The sequence below is a fragment of the Sinocyclocheilus grahami genome, unplaced genomic scaffold (genome assembly GCF_001515645.1).
Source record: "Sinocyclocheilus grahami isolate Dianchi unplaced genomic scaffold, SAMN03320097.WGS_v1.1 scaffold150.1, whole genome shotgun sequence".
Lineage (NCBI taxonomy): Eukaryota > Metazoa > Chordata > Actinopteri > Cypriniformes > Cyprinidae > Sinocyclocheilus > Sinocyclocheilus grahami.
In genome coordinates this window covers 2,332,954-2,352,041 of record NW_015505329.1, presented here as the reverse complement: position 1 = coordinate 2,352,041, position 19,088 = coordinate 2,332,954, and the positions used below count along the sequence as shown (strand labels likewise).

At 34.9% G+C, this 19,088-nt stretch overlaps 1 protein-coding gene across 1 annotated transcript in view; it reads left to right on the top strand.

The window, feature by feature from the left end:
• Positions 1–19,088, top strand: part of LOC107592176 (ras/Rap GTPase-activating protein SynGAP-like) — a 152,270-nt gene that overhangs the window by 28,441 nt on the left and 104,741 nt on the right. The window contains 2 exon segments of the mRNA XM_016281578.1: positions 1,709–1,845; positions 12,086–12,191. Coding sequence (XP_016137064.1) covers positions 1,709–1,845; positions 12,086–12,191 — 243 coding nt within the window.

Genomic DNA, 19,088 nt, shown 5'->3' with positions numbered 1-19,088 from the left:
TCTGAATTATATATATATATATATATATATATATATATATATATATAGGAACATATATATGTGTGTTCCTGTGGCTCAGTGGTAGAAGCGCAAAAGGTCGTGGGTTCGATTCCCAGGGAACACACATACTGATAAAAAATATATAGCCTAAATGCACTGTAAGTCGCTTTGGATAAAAGCGTCTGCTAAATGCATTAATTAAATTATTATTTTTATGTGAACTATCCCTTTAAAAGCTCTTTTTTTACAGCGGAATATCTTGTGATGATACATTATCCGTATGATACTCTCAAGACGGGACATAAGGAAGAAACTGAAGATGGATTTAGAGCTTGTACATATTGTGTCTTTTTGGACTGTTGTTGGCTGGTAGTCTATGACAGCCCATAGAACCAGATGGTAAACCAACTGATTTTCCCCTGATATTAATGTTGGCCCACTTACAGTCCTTTTACTGACTGATATTGCATTTAAAAAAGGTAATGGGTTGATATTATGAGCCTTTGTGAAGAGCAATTTTTTACCATAGATTTTTATTTTTTTGTAAAGATTTGAATGTTTATTCAGTCAGGATGCATTAAATTAATCAAAAATGTCAGGAAAGATATTTAAATGTTTCTTTTTAAATACATGCTGTTCTTTTGAACTTTCTGTTTGTCAAAGAATCCTGAAAGATATGTTCTAAAAATATTTTAAGATAGAAAACAGTTCTTTTAAAGTGTAATAATATTTAGCAATATAACAATGTATAGCTTTGCTCACCTAGTGGTTAGAAAATCAGTCCTTAAAACTTCAGAAATTTTTGTGACCTAAAGTCAATCGATATTCGTACAATATTCATCTTTCTTAGTTCAGCCATATTACCTGTACACCAATTAAACTTTTGATTTTCAAAGTCATCCTACAACTTATTTTTTTGTTTTTTCATAAATGCTGGTCAAAATATAAAATAGGGCTGCATGACGATTCAAATGATAGTCATGGTTATTTTTGCACAGAAATGAATCTTGATTAATAAACAAGAGAGAGTTAATTTGACCTCATCTAGTTTCCTGATTTATAGTATTTATGATATATTAACACACTTGCTACATTATGAAAATTGGTAAAACTTTATCGAGCAAATGCGAAAACAGCAAAATGTTAATTACAATATTTCCAAATTGCATAACTGTTTTCTATTAAAACAACACAAAATACTTTATTGTATTCTGTTTTATTTATTTAGTTTTTGCAGTGCTGAAAGCAGTTGTGAAAAGGTTGCCAGGTTGAGAGAATGAAGTAAAACACCCAATGCAGGAGAGCTAGCTAACTAACTAACTAACTAACTAACCAACAGGCCAATATCAGAAGTTGTGATCACGAGTAAAGTGCAATTTAAAAATACAAACCTTAGCGTATCAATCATTTTTCTGTTAAAATGCCAGTCAGGAAGTTATGTTGTTATCATAATGTGGCAAAGTTGTGCTTAATCAGTTTAAACTTACATTTATCCATTATGGAAAAGAGACTTCTGAGGGATAGATTCTTTAAACTTTGTGGATGAATATTTGGTAACAGCGCCACATACTGGTCAAATGTTGTAAGTTCAGGTTAAATCCGCTTATATAGACTTTGAGCTAGTTGGAATAAAAGCATAGTTTTGTCTTGTATTTTTATTATTGGCATGCAGTCCCTTACCCGTTCTCCTCTCCTCCTCCTGTCCCAGATGCGAGGTATGCTGTCCCCCCCTCCTTCCGACACCAGCCCTCCTTTGCTGCTGCTCCCTCCTACGAGCAACCCGACTGGAATCCTCGTCTGTGTGTGATCAGTGGAAATCAGCTCTACATGTTGGACCAGGAGGAGGTACTGGTAGCCCAATAACATAGAATCATGCACTTCCTTTCCAATATGTTCCTTTCTACAGTTTGTGTGCTGGGTGCTCATTTTACTGCCAGTTTACACAAGGGAATTTATTTGAGAAATTCCACAGCTCAAAACATATTTTACGTCTCTATATTCTTTAGTTGATTCGCATGTATAGTCTGGGAGTGATATAAGTGTTGCAACTCAAAAGTATCAAGTATTATGTTAAGTGCATATTAAGTGCATATGAGCATTATTAGCAGTTTGTTAATTAGCTGTAGTCTGATTAGACCGATGGATAATATCAGGTTTTATTTTTTTCCATTTCAGACTGTTAATTTTTATACTGTACATTATAATGTTTTGATGTCTGATTTCAGCCAAAGCTTGTAAAATTGAGTCGTTTTTTTTTTGGCATATTACATTACTGATATCTAGCCTAATATATCTAATATTGAACAGAAATTGTTCAATACAGAACAATGGCAACAATATACCTGATTAATAAATAATGAATGAATATATTTTTAGTAATGACAATTATTAATATGTATTATTAAACTGTGTTTATATATATATATATATATATATATATATAAACATATACACATAAATAATAAATCATTTATTAAATCAGTTATATATTGTTGTTATAAATATACATAAAACAACATATAGAACAACGGCAACAAACTCCAGTATTATATATTTGAATTTACATAGAAATGAACTATTTTTGTTGGAAAATACCTGATAAATATTATTACTATTATTCGAATTATATTAATCAGTGCATGCGCATTTTTCTAAATGTATTTTAATTGATTTTAAGTAGTTCTGTTTAACTGCAGCTTTTTGTTTTAGGTTGGGCAGTGAATATGAATTACTTTAAAACTTTATCTCTATAGTAGCACATCTTACAGAAGTCAATTAATTAATTAATTAATTTCCCCCCTTATCTTACCAAGGGCACAAAGTGAGCCAGGACTGGTGCTCCCAAAAAAAAAATAGGTTCATGACGGCCCTGAAACCTGATCATATCCTACTGCCCATATTCGTCCAAAATAATTGAGCATTCTTCGAGTCTAGTCTGACTGTACCTACAGGAAGTCAGCCTGCAGTGCTGTGTTGTTAATGGACACACTGGCTGACCTGTAAAGCAGCTGGTGATGTGGATCAGCAAGACGTTGAGAGGCTCATTAATCAGACACTCCGTCCTGTCTAATTGCGCCCGTTTTGTTGCATGTTCCGATAAGGCCACACTTTGAATCGATGTGAATCAGTCATGACGGGCTATATGGCTGTCACCTCTCTGATAAATATTCATGGTTGTCACTCATGTGCTGCAGGGGACAGTTGCAGCCCTGTTTGTGTGTGTGAGGGTCTTCATTCAGGTCCTGTAGTGAATGACAAGCGTCTCCTCCGTGCAGACATTTGCACTCTGAGAGTCCGCAGGAGGGATATGCCTTTTCTCTGATTGTTTTCATGACTGAGGCCAGTAAATTCATTCCCAATCAGTTTATGTTACCCTCACTTAACAGAAAATGTTAAGTACTGTAAATTAATAACTGTACCAGTGTATTATATACAAATTGGATGTTTTATGTATTTTTGTATAATTTTTATATGATTGTAGTATTTAATTTATCTTTTGATTTAGCTTTTTTATGCTTTCAATTCATATGCTTTTGTAATTTTTAGTACTTTATTTAATTTAGTTGTAGTAAATTTAGTTCAAATTTTCATTTAATATTTTTTATGTTTATGTTTTTATGTTAAGTGTCCCACCTAATATTTACATTTTATTTTATTTCTGTCAGTTAACAAATATGATTTTAAATTGTGTGTGCTGTATAAAATGTATAGGACTTTCTTTAAAAATAAATATAATAATAAATAATAATAAAACAATAACAATAAATAATAAAAGTAATATAATAAAATGAATAAATGATATATATTTTTATATTTTAAGTTTTCTTTTTAATTTTAGTTTGTTTTCATAATTTTGATATGTGCTTTTTTATTAGCTTTTTTAAGTGTTTCACCTAATATTTAAAGTTTATCTTATTTCCGATAGCAACAGTCATCCATTTCATGTGATGTATAAATTATAAATTAATAATAATAATAACTTATATAATGTGTGTTTATTAAAAAACATTACCTTTTATAATATTGTACACCCCATCAATGTGCCACCTTTACAAAAAAAATCTGAAAGAAAGCCCTAATTCACGTGAAATATTTTTTGCCATCATTTTTAACCTAACGTCGTAGGTTACTTATGTAACCATGGTTCCCTGAGTAGGGAACGAGACACTGTGTCCTCTAGGGGTCGCTATGGGGAACGCCTCGTCGTGACCCTTGTCTGAAGCATACATTGAAAAAACACCAACAACACGTTGGCCGGCGACAGCCATGACGTCACTACCGGTGCGACTATAGTATAAATAGGCGCCGGGAGAACACATCATCCACTTCTTTGTCTGAAGCTTGCATCCGCAGCATGGCAAGAAACCTAGAGAATGCAGTGTCTCGTTCCCTACTCAGGGAACCATGGTTACATAAGTAACCTGAGACATTCCCTTTCATGGGAACTTCGAACCCACGTCCTCTAGGGGTCGCTATGGGGAACGGTATACCCACGCCACCATGCTGAGGGGATTGCATGCCAGAGACCATGGCGAGCATTAAGTACCAACTCTACCATATTGCCATGGGAGTTGCCCCTGGGACGTTAGACGGCTGTCAGTGACATTATTCCCTATGGCCAAAGGCCTAGGCTACATACCACAAAAAACTTACCTATTAGGGCCAGAACTCCTGGGTCCGGGGTAGAGCTCAAGGCTTGGAATCAGGAATAGATTCCTTTAAGGGAATACGACCAAGAGCCTAGAATCATACTAGTCTTGGCCTGTCACACAGGGGCTACCGCACGAGCCTCTAGACCGGACCATCAGTAAGGTGGTCACTATGAAGCCATTGAACCAACCAAAACATCATAGGTCCAGTAGGAGACTGTTATGCAGGAAGTTTCCACCTAACCTCGGTCAGGTGGAGAGATGGTGGTTACAGGGGAATTAGGAAGGGGAAGAAAAGGGCAGATATTAAACCCCCCGAGGGAAATAAGTAGATACTCAAGTATCACTCTGATCCGGACGAAAGCGATGACGCCTTGTCTGGATCACATCCCTTAGGTCTTGCCTACCTCCCTTTGACCCACGATTCTTCCTACCCCTACCCGCAGGTGGAGGAGGAGCGCGAGTTGCGACACTAGCCTTCTGTGCTCATCTCTGATCCTCAAACCAAGACGGGCCAGGACCCCGAGATTGTTTGGGCTCAGACCTGGACCTTTGTGGAATGAAGGATTTGAAGGCTGCTGAGCGCGCCTTTGCCTCCCTGTATGGAGATCAGGAAGGAAAGGAAGGCTCACCTGAGCTGGAGGGCTATGGCCAGAAAGATAACGTTCATCGAGACGACTTTGCGACGTCACTTCCTTAGTCCGCTACCACGGCAAGTCAAGCCTCGCCGTGGCACGATCCATAACTTCCAAGAGCTCATCATACGCAGGGCAGGAGGATTGGGAAGGCTCAGCCTCAGCTTCTTCGCCCTCCTCAGACATTTCCTGCCCTTCCTGGGCTGAACCCAGCAGAGCACTGGCCCCTGGATCAGAAGATGTTAAAGAAATAACATCATCCTCCAGCGACTCATTCTCATTCACAGCCGACAAGCGCGTGAGGGAAAGCCCCTTTTTAAAGTCATCGGCCAGGTCCACCTGTGATCCCCACAAGCTCATTCTCCTCCGTGCCTCAGCAGCGGCGGGTCCTGAACCACGGGAAGCAGATGGCTGCCCCTCTTTACTCGAAAAAAGAGACAAACGAGAACGGAGCTTTTTCATTGGAAAATGCTTGCAGTGCACGCAGATTGCCCCCTCGAGGACATTGTGTGTGCGCTCTTCGCCCAAACAAACAACGCATAGATCAAATAGCGATGACACGAATGCACACTAAGCGTATCTTCTAAACGCTTTGCTAGTGCTCGCCATAATGAATGAAAGAGATCGCTCTTACCACGGAAATGCACACTTCAAACAAAACAGTCAGTGAAGACGAAGAAGAGGATGATGTGTTCTCCCGGCGCCTATTTATACTATAGTCGCACCGGTAGTGATGTCATGGCTGTCGCAGGCCAACATGTTGTTGGTGTTTTTTCAGTGTATGCTTCAGACACGGGTCACGATGAGGCGTTCTCCATAGCGACCCCTAGAGGACGCAGTTCGAAGTTCCCATGAAAGGGAACAACCTTTACCTGTATAAAAACATTTTAAATACTTTTAAAAAACAATATTTATTTGTCTAATTTACAGCAGAAAATTACATACAAAGAGAATCAAACTCAGGTAGATTACAGTAACATGGGCGAATTAAAAAAATATATAGTGACTTGTTGCTATGTTCTGAAACAGCCTTTAGAGGGAGTGAGAGGGTCAGGAGTGATTTGCTGACATGTCATTTGATGCTAATTGATGTGAGGTGACAGTGGCCCACGTCCGACGTCACACACTCTCTGTGCACCAGAGCTCAGATGAATGGTCCTCGTGCGGATCCGTGCCACCGTGACACTGCGTTACGCAAGAAGGCCCAGAGCAAGGTTTCTCTGGCTGTGAGTGGGCGGCAGCCATTCTTGTAGCTGCCCCAGGAATCGGGCTGTGGAATCATGTGCTAACCAAATCGCTCTCTGTGGCTGCTCGCATCGCACTGTTGAAAGATGTCACAGTAAATAAATTAATTAGTATGGACACAGTCAACGAGAGGCTTTGCTCGCAGCTGATGCTGTGACAGAACATGACAAGTCTTCAGATAGAGATGTTAGCATTGTGGGAGTCTGTTTGAAAAGATTATGTAATGGATTCATGGGATGTGTCACGTGAAATTATGAAAGAGCTCATGAAATGGCTTCTTTCCTATTTAGCGTGCAACAGTATTGAGTCTACTTTTTCAGTCGCTTTGGTTCCAGAAGTATATTTCTCATTCATTTTTCCCATAAGGAAGTATCTTGGTTAAAGAGTCATGAACCAAACCAACGAGGAGAATCACAACATTACACACTTTGTACCAAAAAGTATTTGAAAATCAGATAAAGTTACAAGACTGTCTACTGTTTACTTTTTTTAATGAGAGAAAGAACTACAATGAAATTAAAAACATCGGAGATATGTAAAACTATTGATTTGTTGATTTGAGATGTTGAAACATCTTTAAACAGCAACATATTTGAAGCTTATGCAAAAAAAAAAATCACATTTTATACAAACATCTAAGTAGTAGTTTTAATTCTCTGATTGGTATAAAAAAAAAAAGTAAAAAAAAAAAAAAATATATATATATATATATAAATGCTGTTCTTTTGAGCATTATTTTCATTAAAGAATCCTGAAAAAATAGTAATGTCAAGGTTTCTACAAAAATATTAAAGGGGGTCAAATGATGCTGCTAAAAAGAACATTATTTTGTGTATTTGGTGTAATGAAATGTGTTTATGCGGTTTAAGGTTCAAAAAACACATTATTTTCCACATACTGTACATTATTGTTTCTCCTCTATGCCCCGCCTTTCTGAAACGCGTCGATTTTTACAAAGCTCATCTTTCTGATTAACAAAAAATATTTTTAATAGGTTTAGTTTTAATTTTAGTTAACAACGGTCATCCAATTAATTTTCTTTATAATATATAGGACTTAAAAATTATTAATTCATAATAATTAAATAAATGAAAAAAAACTCTTTTGACTTAAAGATGTTGATTATATCAACACAACATATTTTATGTGTATTGCAAAATATTCACATGCATTCAAACATATAATTAGTAGTTTAAATTCTCTGATTGGGGAATTATGGGAAATGTAGTTTTTCATTAGGAATCCTACTGTTAAACAATTATTCAAAAAATAAGGTGAAATAATTGCAAACAATCAGAAGTTCCCTTATAGAGAAAATAAATGGGATTTTTAATGTTTATTGTTTTGAAGTTTATTTTATCAACTTTTAGGAGAGCCCCAGCATATAAATATTAGCCTCAAAGCTACAAAAATTAAAGAAATATTAATTGTAACCTCTTGAAGCTGTTGAAGGCACTAACAAAGGTCTTAACATGTCTATTTTGTCATTTCATTTATCACTATTCAAAACAAGCTGTCATGACATCATGTAGTTTGGATTTTTGGACTTTTTCCACACTTTTATGTCATAAAAAGTAAGTAGAGCTGCTGAAACAGGACAGGTTTTGTTAGCAGATCAGACAGTTGTCGCTGCCATTTTGTTGTAGCTGGAGAATTAATTTCCATATATTTGTGGTGAGAAAGCCGTACATCCATCTATCTGTATCTTTCAACTGCCACATTTAACTGTATTTTCCATCCATAATTCAGTGATTGCACAGTAAAAATGTAACAGGATATAATATATGTCAGGTACGGTGTTGTCAGGATCAGGATATAACCCATAGCTGGTGTCTTCAGTGAAAATCATCCTGTGTCATTTATTACCAGAGCAGCTGGAATCTGACAGTGATGTGATGTTGATAGAAGCAGACAGATCTCATCCTTCTTCTCTTTAGCTCAGCTGTTCTGCTGTACTATCGTGGTGTTCGCGGGGCAGATCCAGGATGGAGCTTTTACGAATTTGCTGTATTTTATTATTGGTTTTGTTCAGCACTTTGGTCAGTGTAACGCTGAATTTTAAATGTGCTCTATAAATAAAACTTACTTACTTACTTACTTACTTACTTACTTACTAGACTCTAAATGCTAAATACAGAAGTCCTGAGACAGGTCCCAAAGTTGAACTTTTTAAACGTGAAATTTGTGTCACCAACACATAATCACTGTACGATGCCCCCTATCTGCTATTGGTTAGACTAAGAGATAGTCCCGCCCCAAATGTTTCCTGTTTTGAATACTGTGTACATTTTATAAAGTGCAACAGTCGGGTTCCAGAAGAAAAAAATCTATGGAAGTCCATTTTCGCCATGGACTAAAAAAAATTAAAAAAGTAATTCTAACTAATTCTTACTAAATCTGTGGTAATTCTGAGTTTATGTCTCACAATTCTGACTTTTTTTCTGAGAATAATAAAAATATAAAATAGATATAAAAGCAATTGAGTCTGAATTGTGAGATAAAAAGTCACAATTACATTTTATTTACATTTTTATTCTGTGGAGGGAACAAAACAAACAAAAAAACAGAATTAAGAAATGTAAACTCAAAATTCAATATGTAAACTGTAAAAAAAAAGACTTTCATAATTTTTTTTCTTAAAACATCTTTAAAAAAAACAAAATCAAAATTCTGAAAGAAAATTACTTAACACAATATATATATATATATATACATATATATATATATATATATATATATATATATATATAAAATTGTTTCTATATGATATGTAAGATATAATTAACTTTCAGTTGTTTTAATATATTTGTTTTAATATCGATCAGTAGTTTTATATTTTTCTATTGTTTTCATTTTGGTTTTGTCATTTGCAGTGCTTCATGGGATTGTAGTTCTTTCTTTGTCTTGTACCTTTGTCTTTTTACCTGGTTTTCAAATTGCTTCAAATAAATGTTTGTAGTGTTGTGACTCTCCACGTAGCTGGTTGGTTTGGTTCATGGTTTATAACTTTTGAACAAAGACTTATTTTTTTTTAGTATCCATATGGTAAAAATGAATGTAAAAAATAGTACCAGAACTAAGGCGGATGAAAATTGGGGGAACACTTTTGCACTCTATATCTAGTGACTGCTCGTCTCATAGGCAAAAAATACTGAGGCTCCTCTCCTCTGAGACGCTGATTGTGGACCCGTAGCGGGTCCATCTCCACCTGGTCTCTGACTCTGTTTTTTTCAGTTACTCTTCTGTGATGTGTGCCAGATAACATTGAACCAGGTAATTGCTGCCCAGTCTACACAGTCGCCCAGCTGAACTCCTTCTACAGGCAGCCACTCACCTGTGTCCCACAGTTCCAGATGCGTACTGTATGTGGGTCTAATGGGTTCAGTTTCAGATAGCATGATGGCGACAGGCCACATTTTCTGGCTGCCTTAATATGTCCAAGAGTGTATTAGATTATTTGCAGTGAGCAGATATGACCTTACATGCTGTGGCAGTGAATCATGAGTTAGAGGAAAGAAAAATCAGAAACAAGATATATGTAATATTCTAGACAGCACAGCATGTTAAAAAAAAAGCCAAATGTAATTTTTATTGAATAAAAAAAGTTCTTTCACATCCTGCCAAATGTTCTTCTCCAAGCATAATGCAAATTAAAGGATATAAAAACAAATATAAATGTATGAATGTAGGCTATACTACATTATGCTGTACCAATAGTTTAAAAGTGTTTTATTTATTTATTAATTGATTGGAAAAGTCACATCCCATAACATATAGAGATATTTTCAAATTCAACATATAAGATATAAGATATTTTCAAATTCAACATAGTTTTTCCATACATATTTCCAGCAATATTTTTATATATTTATAGCTATATTTATATACTTGTTGTGTTTTGTACATTTTACAAAATATTTAAAAAATACAAAAAATGAAAGTGAAAAAATATATAAATATATGAATAAGTATATAAATATAACTAAAAATATAAGACAGTAAAGAAAATGTTAAACATTTTAAAATGTAAATGTTACATTTAAAATATAAATGTTAAAATAAAAATGTTACTGTACTCATAAAAATTTTACTTGTGTTATATATGTAATATTTGAATTACATAGCCGATTTAAAGTGTACATTTAATGTCCGATAACAAATATTTTTACATTCCCTTTCTTGATGCATATGCATTTGACTGCTTTAATCCATTTCTCTATATTTTATTCCTCTTTTGGAAAGTTGTTGAAACACAATAGTGTATTTTGTAATGGATTTGCTGTGCTCTCCAATGCACCCCTAAAGAAGTTTAACCTGCTTTTCTTTACCTCCATGTTCCAAACCTAAAATTGTGTAAAAAAAAAAAAGTCCATTATCTGAACTATAATACCTGCATTCGCTTTGTTCTCCTATATGCAATTTTATGAGAAATGTCTTAGACCCAGTGCATACTTTAAAGTGACAGTTACTTTGTGTTAAACATGCTTCTTCTGGTGTCGTGGATATGGTGGCATTTGTCTTTAGCAGACAAATACTCTGATATTACTGTAAGCCTAATCATTTACATTTAGTCAAAAAAACAACTGCCTCACATACTATGCAAACTGACACATTGTTGATGGTGTGCACTGAGTTTATCCTTAAAATATATCTGCATAGATAATTGTTCACATAAAAGGGCATAAACAGCGATCTTGCATGCTTTCTAGTAAGTCATGAAGGATTCATTGGATGTTATGCATTTTTTATGCACTGATCCTTTCTGTGATTTCATTGCAGGTTGCTGTAGATCTATTTTAAAGACATTGAAAGATAATATTGAGCTTGCTTTGCCATAACAGAAAGCATAACACAGACATCTATCATTTTTAAAACTATAAAGACAAACCACACCAATGCATCTTCAGGCAGAGCGCACAATATTGTCTTAATGTCATATTGTAATAAATCTGAAATGTGAATCTGAAAAGCTGAGCTGTGCATAAAACCAGAAAATGCAGCCGGGTCATGTGACTTCAACCAAGTGACAAGGCCACCCCTGAAACATTTTAGCTGCTTCCCATAGGGCTCAGTGTCTGATCCTCTCTTGCCCCGCTCATTTATCACCCCAGACTGTAGGTAATCGCCTCGTTCACAGCCCTGCTCTCGATATCCCGATCGTATCTCCCTCCGGATAGTGCTGGTGAACACAGGAGAGACACCCACACTGCTAAACAAGCCCTGTGCAATTTGAAGGCAAACCTGCGCTGAGATGTCTTCCTCCATCTGCTTGCTGCACAGAGATGAATGAGCGCTCGCCTGCATTAAGAAAAAATCCCGTAAGATGCAGCCCCATACCGAGGCTTAAATAAACACATTACACACACAAGTTTGCAATTATTTTCTCCCTTCACCCCAAGCACACACACCATTGCTTTATTATTTCAAGGAGTCTCGTCTCAGCGGGACTTGCTGTTTTAATAGTGGAGGTTTCCGACCGGTTTAGCGCAGAGCCCTGCAGCTTGCCGTATTGACCCCATGCTCTTTGCATTGACCTTTATCTCTGCTCTCCCACAGGTTCACCCTTTGTTGATACGCGAGCAGCGCTCGGAGACGCACAGGAACAAGCTGCTGCGACGGACGGTCAGTGTGCCTGTGGAGGGGAGGCACCATCCTGAAATGGGTGAGTCACACACGTGCCGTCCTGCTGTTTCTGTGTTATCACTGTGAACCCACTTTTGAGGGTTAATATTATATAAAAATGATCAATGGATTACTTAAGGCAAGACACCCCAGATGAACAGGGTATATATATATATATATATGTGTTGTAGTGCAACAGAAGTTAGATAATGACATGAGAATCTAATAAGGTCTTGGATCTAATAAAATCTAATAATAAAATACATAGCATATACAAACAGTAAGGTAGTCAAGTTCCTATAATATTATACATAAAACAGTATCATAAATATTTATTTTTTTATTTAAACTATTTTATTTAGATTTCTGATTATTTAAATTTACATTTACCCTGACTCTACCATTTTGCCCTAAAATGTTTAGGAAAAGATCTCTAATTTTAGACCAGATCTGTTTGTTTACTCTCCAGAGAGTTAAACTTTATAAATGTTTACTAAAATAGTGTTTGTATTTGATGCTCTGCTGCCTAATACACCTCATATATGTGTAACTCTCAACCCTAGTGCACAAAACAAAATTGCATGTAAAATTTCCCTTAAAACCCTACCCCCATTCACACTATTAGTTGAGCCAGAAGTTGACATATCAAAACACCCAAACAAACAGAGCAAAGTTTTAAAACCACCACAGAGAAAAGTCATCTAACTCATGGTTTACTTATAATCGTTCCTGCACATTAAAATGATATACAAAGTGTTTTAACATCAAAAATTAACACAAAAATGATTTGGCTTTAAGCAACTCAGAACTCAGCAACTAAGCAACGGTCAGAAGCTATTCGCTAAGATGCCCTCAAACAAATTAATTGAAAGAAAATTCAGAAAGCGTCAGTCTGTGTGGTTGGAGTTATATGTTTGAAATTAGCTAATGCTCACTGATGCAGTCTATTTGTTGTTGTTGTTTTTTTGTGTTGCCTTGGGCGTCAGAATTAATTGAAGACAAATTAATAAACAAGAACTTAAAGCTTTGGTTTAATTTTGGTTGGTAATTGCAATTTGCGTTTGTAAGCAAATCACCACTGCAGTAGTGGTTCTTTGTGTGGCGAAATCCTCCACATTTAAGTGTTTAAAAAAAGCAGATACCCTGTTCTTCTGACGTTTTGTATGTTCAGATATTCATGTAACAAAATATATACAAATTAATACCTAAATAGGGACATAGTAGTATACTTAAAGTATAATGTAAAGTTCACTTAAAGAAAACTTACGAGTATACTTGCAGTATAAAACTACTAAACTAGTAGTTTACTGAGATTATACTTCAAAGTGTACTAAAAATGCTACTACAAGTTTACCTATAAGTTAACTTTTAGTATAGTTGCAGTACAAACTAAACATTTTGATGTAAACTAGTTGTGTACTCAAAGTTTACTACTGTTATACTTAAAGTATACTTACAAGTATACTAGAAAGTGGGCCAATTTACTCCCAAGGAGTATTGAAATAGTACACTTACAAGTATACTACTAGTACACTGATATGTGTATACTAACTACATAAAGTATACTTAAAAATATACTTGAACTTTACTTAAGTATACTTACTAAAATAAACTTGGAAGTATACTACTTTTTGGTAAGGGTACTTGTGGATTATTGTGATGTTTTTATCAGCTGTTTGGACTCTCATTCTGACGGCACCCATTCACTGCAGAGGATCCATTGGTGAGCGAGTGATATAATGCTAAAATTCTCCAACTCAGGGTGAGATCTGTTCTACCTTATGACTTCATAAGACTTTTATGGACTACTTGTGTGGTGCTTTTACTGTATTTTCTTTGGCGGTCTAAGTCCCCATTCACTTTAATTGTGTTGTAAAAGCAGCCTGAACATTTCGAAGGTCTTTTTTCAACAGCCAAGAAGAATATAATACAGCTTTGGAACCACTTGAGGATGAGTAAATGATGACAAAATGTTTATTTTCGGCCTTAAATAAATAATACTGTTAATAGTAATAGTTAAATTAAATTTCATTGCACATACTGTTAGAAATTACATCTGGACAAAGACCCAACTTGACAATACCCGACACTGGCTATTATTATGAATATAGTTCCAGGCTAAATGAATTACTGTGATGTGGCAAGATATATAGTCACATGAGAAAATTAGTCACATTAATGAATAAAATTCCCTTTATTTGGGATGGCAGAGCATATTGCTCTGAGCTAACTAACAGCATGTGACTGGGCAAAGATTTTGAAACGAGGCATTAGTGGATTATGCAGATGTCTTCATCAGCATTCACTAAAGGAATATGCTTTTAAAGGAATAGTTACCAACAAATGACAATTGTGTTATTATTTGCTCATCCTCATGTTGTTTCATGAACCTGCATGCTGTAATTTTGAAGAATCTTCACAGATGTTTTTCTGTACAACAATGTTGAATACAGCTATCAAGCTCCGAAAGGACAAAAATACCTGACAATTAGTCCATACAGTTCATACACTATGTTGAGAGTCTTATGAAAATCATATGATAGCTTGAAGACTGAAATATTTAAGTTGAGTATGTTCTACTCCACTACATATTATGCCCCTTTTTACAATATGTAATATAAGTCTCTGGTGTACCCAGAATGTGTCTGTGAAGTTTCAGCTCAAAATACTCCACAGATCATTTATTATATAATTTTAAAAAAGCCTATTTTGAGTGGAAGCAGAAACACGCTAATTTTCGGGCCTGTCTCTTTACATGCAAATGAGCTGCTGCTCCCCGCCCCCTTTTCCAGAATAGAGCTGCGCCATTACAGCTCGTACCTGCTAAAAATATCTGTTATGATTCTGATTGTCATGTTTATCGTGCTGAAATCATGCGGTTTAAACCATATTAGTTTAAACTTCTGATATACGGTTTTCTGAGTGCACACATCTGAAGCACACGGACAGAAAGCGGCTGTCACAGCATGCGAGTACTAAACTAAGTTCTCATTCACACACAAGTTTACATTAAAAACACACATGAGTTACAAAAACAGTCGGTTATGTCTGTGAAGGTAAACAGCTGGGAAATAAATTGCATGTTTATTTTAGATCTAAATAGTGTTCTGTGCTCGTCTGTGCCGACAAAGACAGAACAGTTAGCATGTTTTGCTCAAACTTTCGCCATGGCATTTGATCTAATACACCGTTGTCGCTTGCGAAAACACAATGACGGCGCTGTGGGTGGAAACTTACAGATTAAGGGGCGGTAATATTATAATGAGATCCCTTTGCCTCGTCACTAGGGGAGTGAAATCAGATGCGCTCATTTTTTCAGACGCTTGCAGAAAAATGCTTCCCAAAACAAAGTTACTGGGTTAATCTTTTTCACGTTTCCTTGGTTGGTAGATGCACTGGGGACCTGATTGTAGCAGTTAAAACCTGGAAAAGTCAGATTTTCATGATATGTCACCTTTAAAATTAAATGTGATTGCATTCAGATAAAAGCAAAATGCTCAATGCATTTTTATTTTAACAGCAAGCTTGATGTCATTGACATAACTAAGCATAATGTGCCAGTTCATACACTACAGTTCAAAAGTTTTGGCAGAAGTCAGTTTTTTTTAAAGAAATTAATACTTTTATTTAGCAAGGATGCATTAAATTCATTAAAAGTGACAATTTATAATGTTACAAAATATTTCGAATAAATGCTGTTGTTCTGAACTTTCTATTCAAGGAATCCTGAAAAAAAAAATGTTTTCACAAAAATATTAATCAGCATAACTGATTCAACACTGATAATAAAACAATGTTTTATTTTATTAGCATACCAGAATGATTTCTGAAGGATCATGTGACACTATAGACTTGAGTAATGATGCAGAAAATTCAGCTTTGCATCACAGGAATAAAATACATTTTAAAATATATTAAAATACAAAATAGTTATTTTAAATTGTATATATTTCACAATATTTTCACAGTATCACAGTTTTACTGTATTTTTGATCAAATAAATGCAGCCTTGGTGAGCACAAGAGACTTATAACACAAGAAATCTTATTGACCAATTCAAAACTATGAATTGTAGTAAGTGTAAACAGGTGCATCTCAATAAATTAGAATGTCGTGGAAAAGTTCATTTATTTCAGTAATTCAACTCAAATTGTGAAACTCGTGTATTAAATAAATTCAATGCACACAGACTGAAGTAGTTTCAGTCTTTGGTTATTTTAATTGTGATGATTTTGGCTCACATTTAACAAAAACCCACCAATTCACTATCTCAACAAGTTAGAATACTTCATAAGACCAATAAAAAAACATTTTTAGTGAATTGTTGGCCTTCTGGAAAGTATGTTCATTTACAGTACATGTACTCAATACTTGGTAGGGGTTCCTTTTGCTTTAATTACTGCCTCAATTCGGCGTGGATATATTTATAATTATATACTTTTTTTAAACTATTCCTTTAATTAAATGGCATTTTTATTTTTCGAATCAGATTGCCTCAGTTTCTTTATGCTGAGCTCACAGCCATAATCTTACTGCTGATGTGAGTTTTATGCACTCAGAGTTCTGGATTTAGTTAAAAAGCAGTGCTACATAGTACAATATCTGGTCAGAATCTTCTGCGCTTACATTTTTTAGGATTCATCCGCTGATTGGCTTTCTGTCTCTCTTCCGGTTTTTAGCAAGACTTAATTTCATTTTCCAATATTTCATTTAATTGAAACATTTCTTTGTACCTGCAGGATGCCAAAGGCGAGACTACACTTTAGTCAGACCTGTTCTCTTTTGTTCACCCTTTCTTCCACTGTTCCTCACACACATGTAACAATATGAATTATTGATTCAGAACATGGGCAGCTTTTCCTCTGATGGAATGGACATCATGCTGTGTCGTCACAATGCCATGAGGAATTTCTTTGCGGTCGTTGGGTTGAAATGCTTAATAAATGCCGTGCTCGCCCATATCCCCTGTGGCAGAGGGTCCACCTCCTCATGTGCTCATGTCATGACGGAATGATTGTATTTATGAGATGAGCACACATGAACGCCACCACAATGTCGTGTGGGATTTTTTGTAAGCTTTGACTCTGCTGGGAGAGTCATGGTGGAAGCAAATTGGTATGAATATGTTTGAATAGTTTGTGTGGATTTTCTGTACAGTTGATGAAGAATACTAATTATTTATCTAATTTATTAGCTGACAGGTTTGTGTGACCAAACTACATTTCCCATCATTCTCTGTGACATGAGTAGTGCTGGATAAAGTTCAGATCACCTAATGAAATATTACTTTAATAAGAGCTTCTTTTCGATTCCTACTTGAGTAAAAGTACAAAAGTACTCACTGTTGAATATTCTTGAGTATTAAAAAGTAAAAGTACTGAATTATTAAGACTATAGTTTGCCTCAAAAAGATATTTTCAAATATATTTGTAAAAATATTTCAACATATACAAAAATGACCAAAAATAGAGTGCTAAAATTAAAATATTTGCATAAATATTTAAATATTTACATAGATTTAAATATACAATACATAATACAAAACAAAACATGCAATTTAAACAGATTTATTTTATCCAAAATATATTTAAAAAAAATAATTTTACACTTACCCATAATGTATTTCATATTGAAAATATTAAAATTATGTAATGTAAGTACACATAATGTATTTTCATATTGAAAGTTTGAGTAATTTTGTCATTTTTAGTAGTTTTTTATTCATTTTTATTTCAGTTTTAGTTATTTTAGTACATCAAGTTTAACTAAATGAAAATGAGAAATGTTGAAGTAAAATAATTTCGTCTTTTATACATTTGTTTTAATGTTAGTTAACGTTTATTGTATTTCAACTAACGAAAATGTATTTTTATACGGTTTTAATTTTAATTTACCTATAATAATCCTGCTTTAAAGTGCATTTTGGAATATATTTTGACATTTAATTTAAATATATTTTCTGGGGCATTTTGATTTGTTTCATCCTCCTGCTCAAATTTCAGGGTCAAAACAATCACTAACTGTGATTATACACATTCTTCGAGAGACAATCATTATATTTTAAAGAGGTTTATTTTGCTTTGTCACAGTATGAAGGAAAATGTTGTAGCTTGCCTCTTCAGAAACTTCTGTCAGCCTGTTGCTTTGACAGTGGGCTGAACATATACACAATTGATAAACTGTAATCCCACACGGCTAGCGTTCTCACCTACCAATGTCTGCCTTCAGAAAATCAGTTTAGGCAAACTTCTCAAAGCAACATTAATATTCATGAGCCAAGCTGCATCTGGCACAGCCGCAGACAGAAAGTAAACTTCCTGAGGAAAGAATATGTGAACAACAGAAGAGAATGAAAGTTGTTTTTGACACACACACACACACACACACACACACACACACACACACACACACACACACACACACACACAAAGAAATGTGTTTTTATATTCGCAGTTGCACCAGTGTTTCAGGCTGAAATATTAAACTTTATGAGAAAAATGAGTGACCTGAGACTTTTACTACTGACACTGATTGGCATATTTTTTTCATTCTGAGTTATTAATGTCTTCACTTTGATTTAACAAGGAATGGCATGTTCTGGATTGTAGTGGAGTCAAAAGTAAAAGTACAATATTCTAAGAATGAAACTACTCTAAACTACTGATTAAGTGCAGATACTTGTATTTTAGTGCAGTAACAGAGCAAAAATACATAATTACTGCATTTTTAGATAGATAGATAGACAGACAGACACAGATAGATAGATAGACAGACAGACAGACAGACAGATAGATAGATAAATAGATAGACAGACAGACAGATACAGACAGACACAGATAGATAGATAGATAGACAGACAGAGACAGACAGACAGGTACATACAGACAGACACAGATAGATAGACAGACAGACAGACACAGATAGATAGATAGATAGA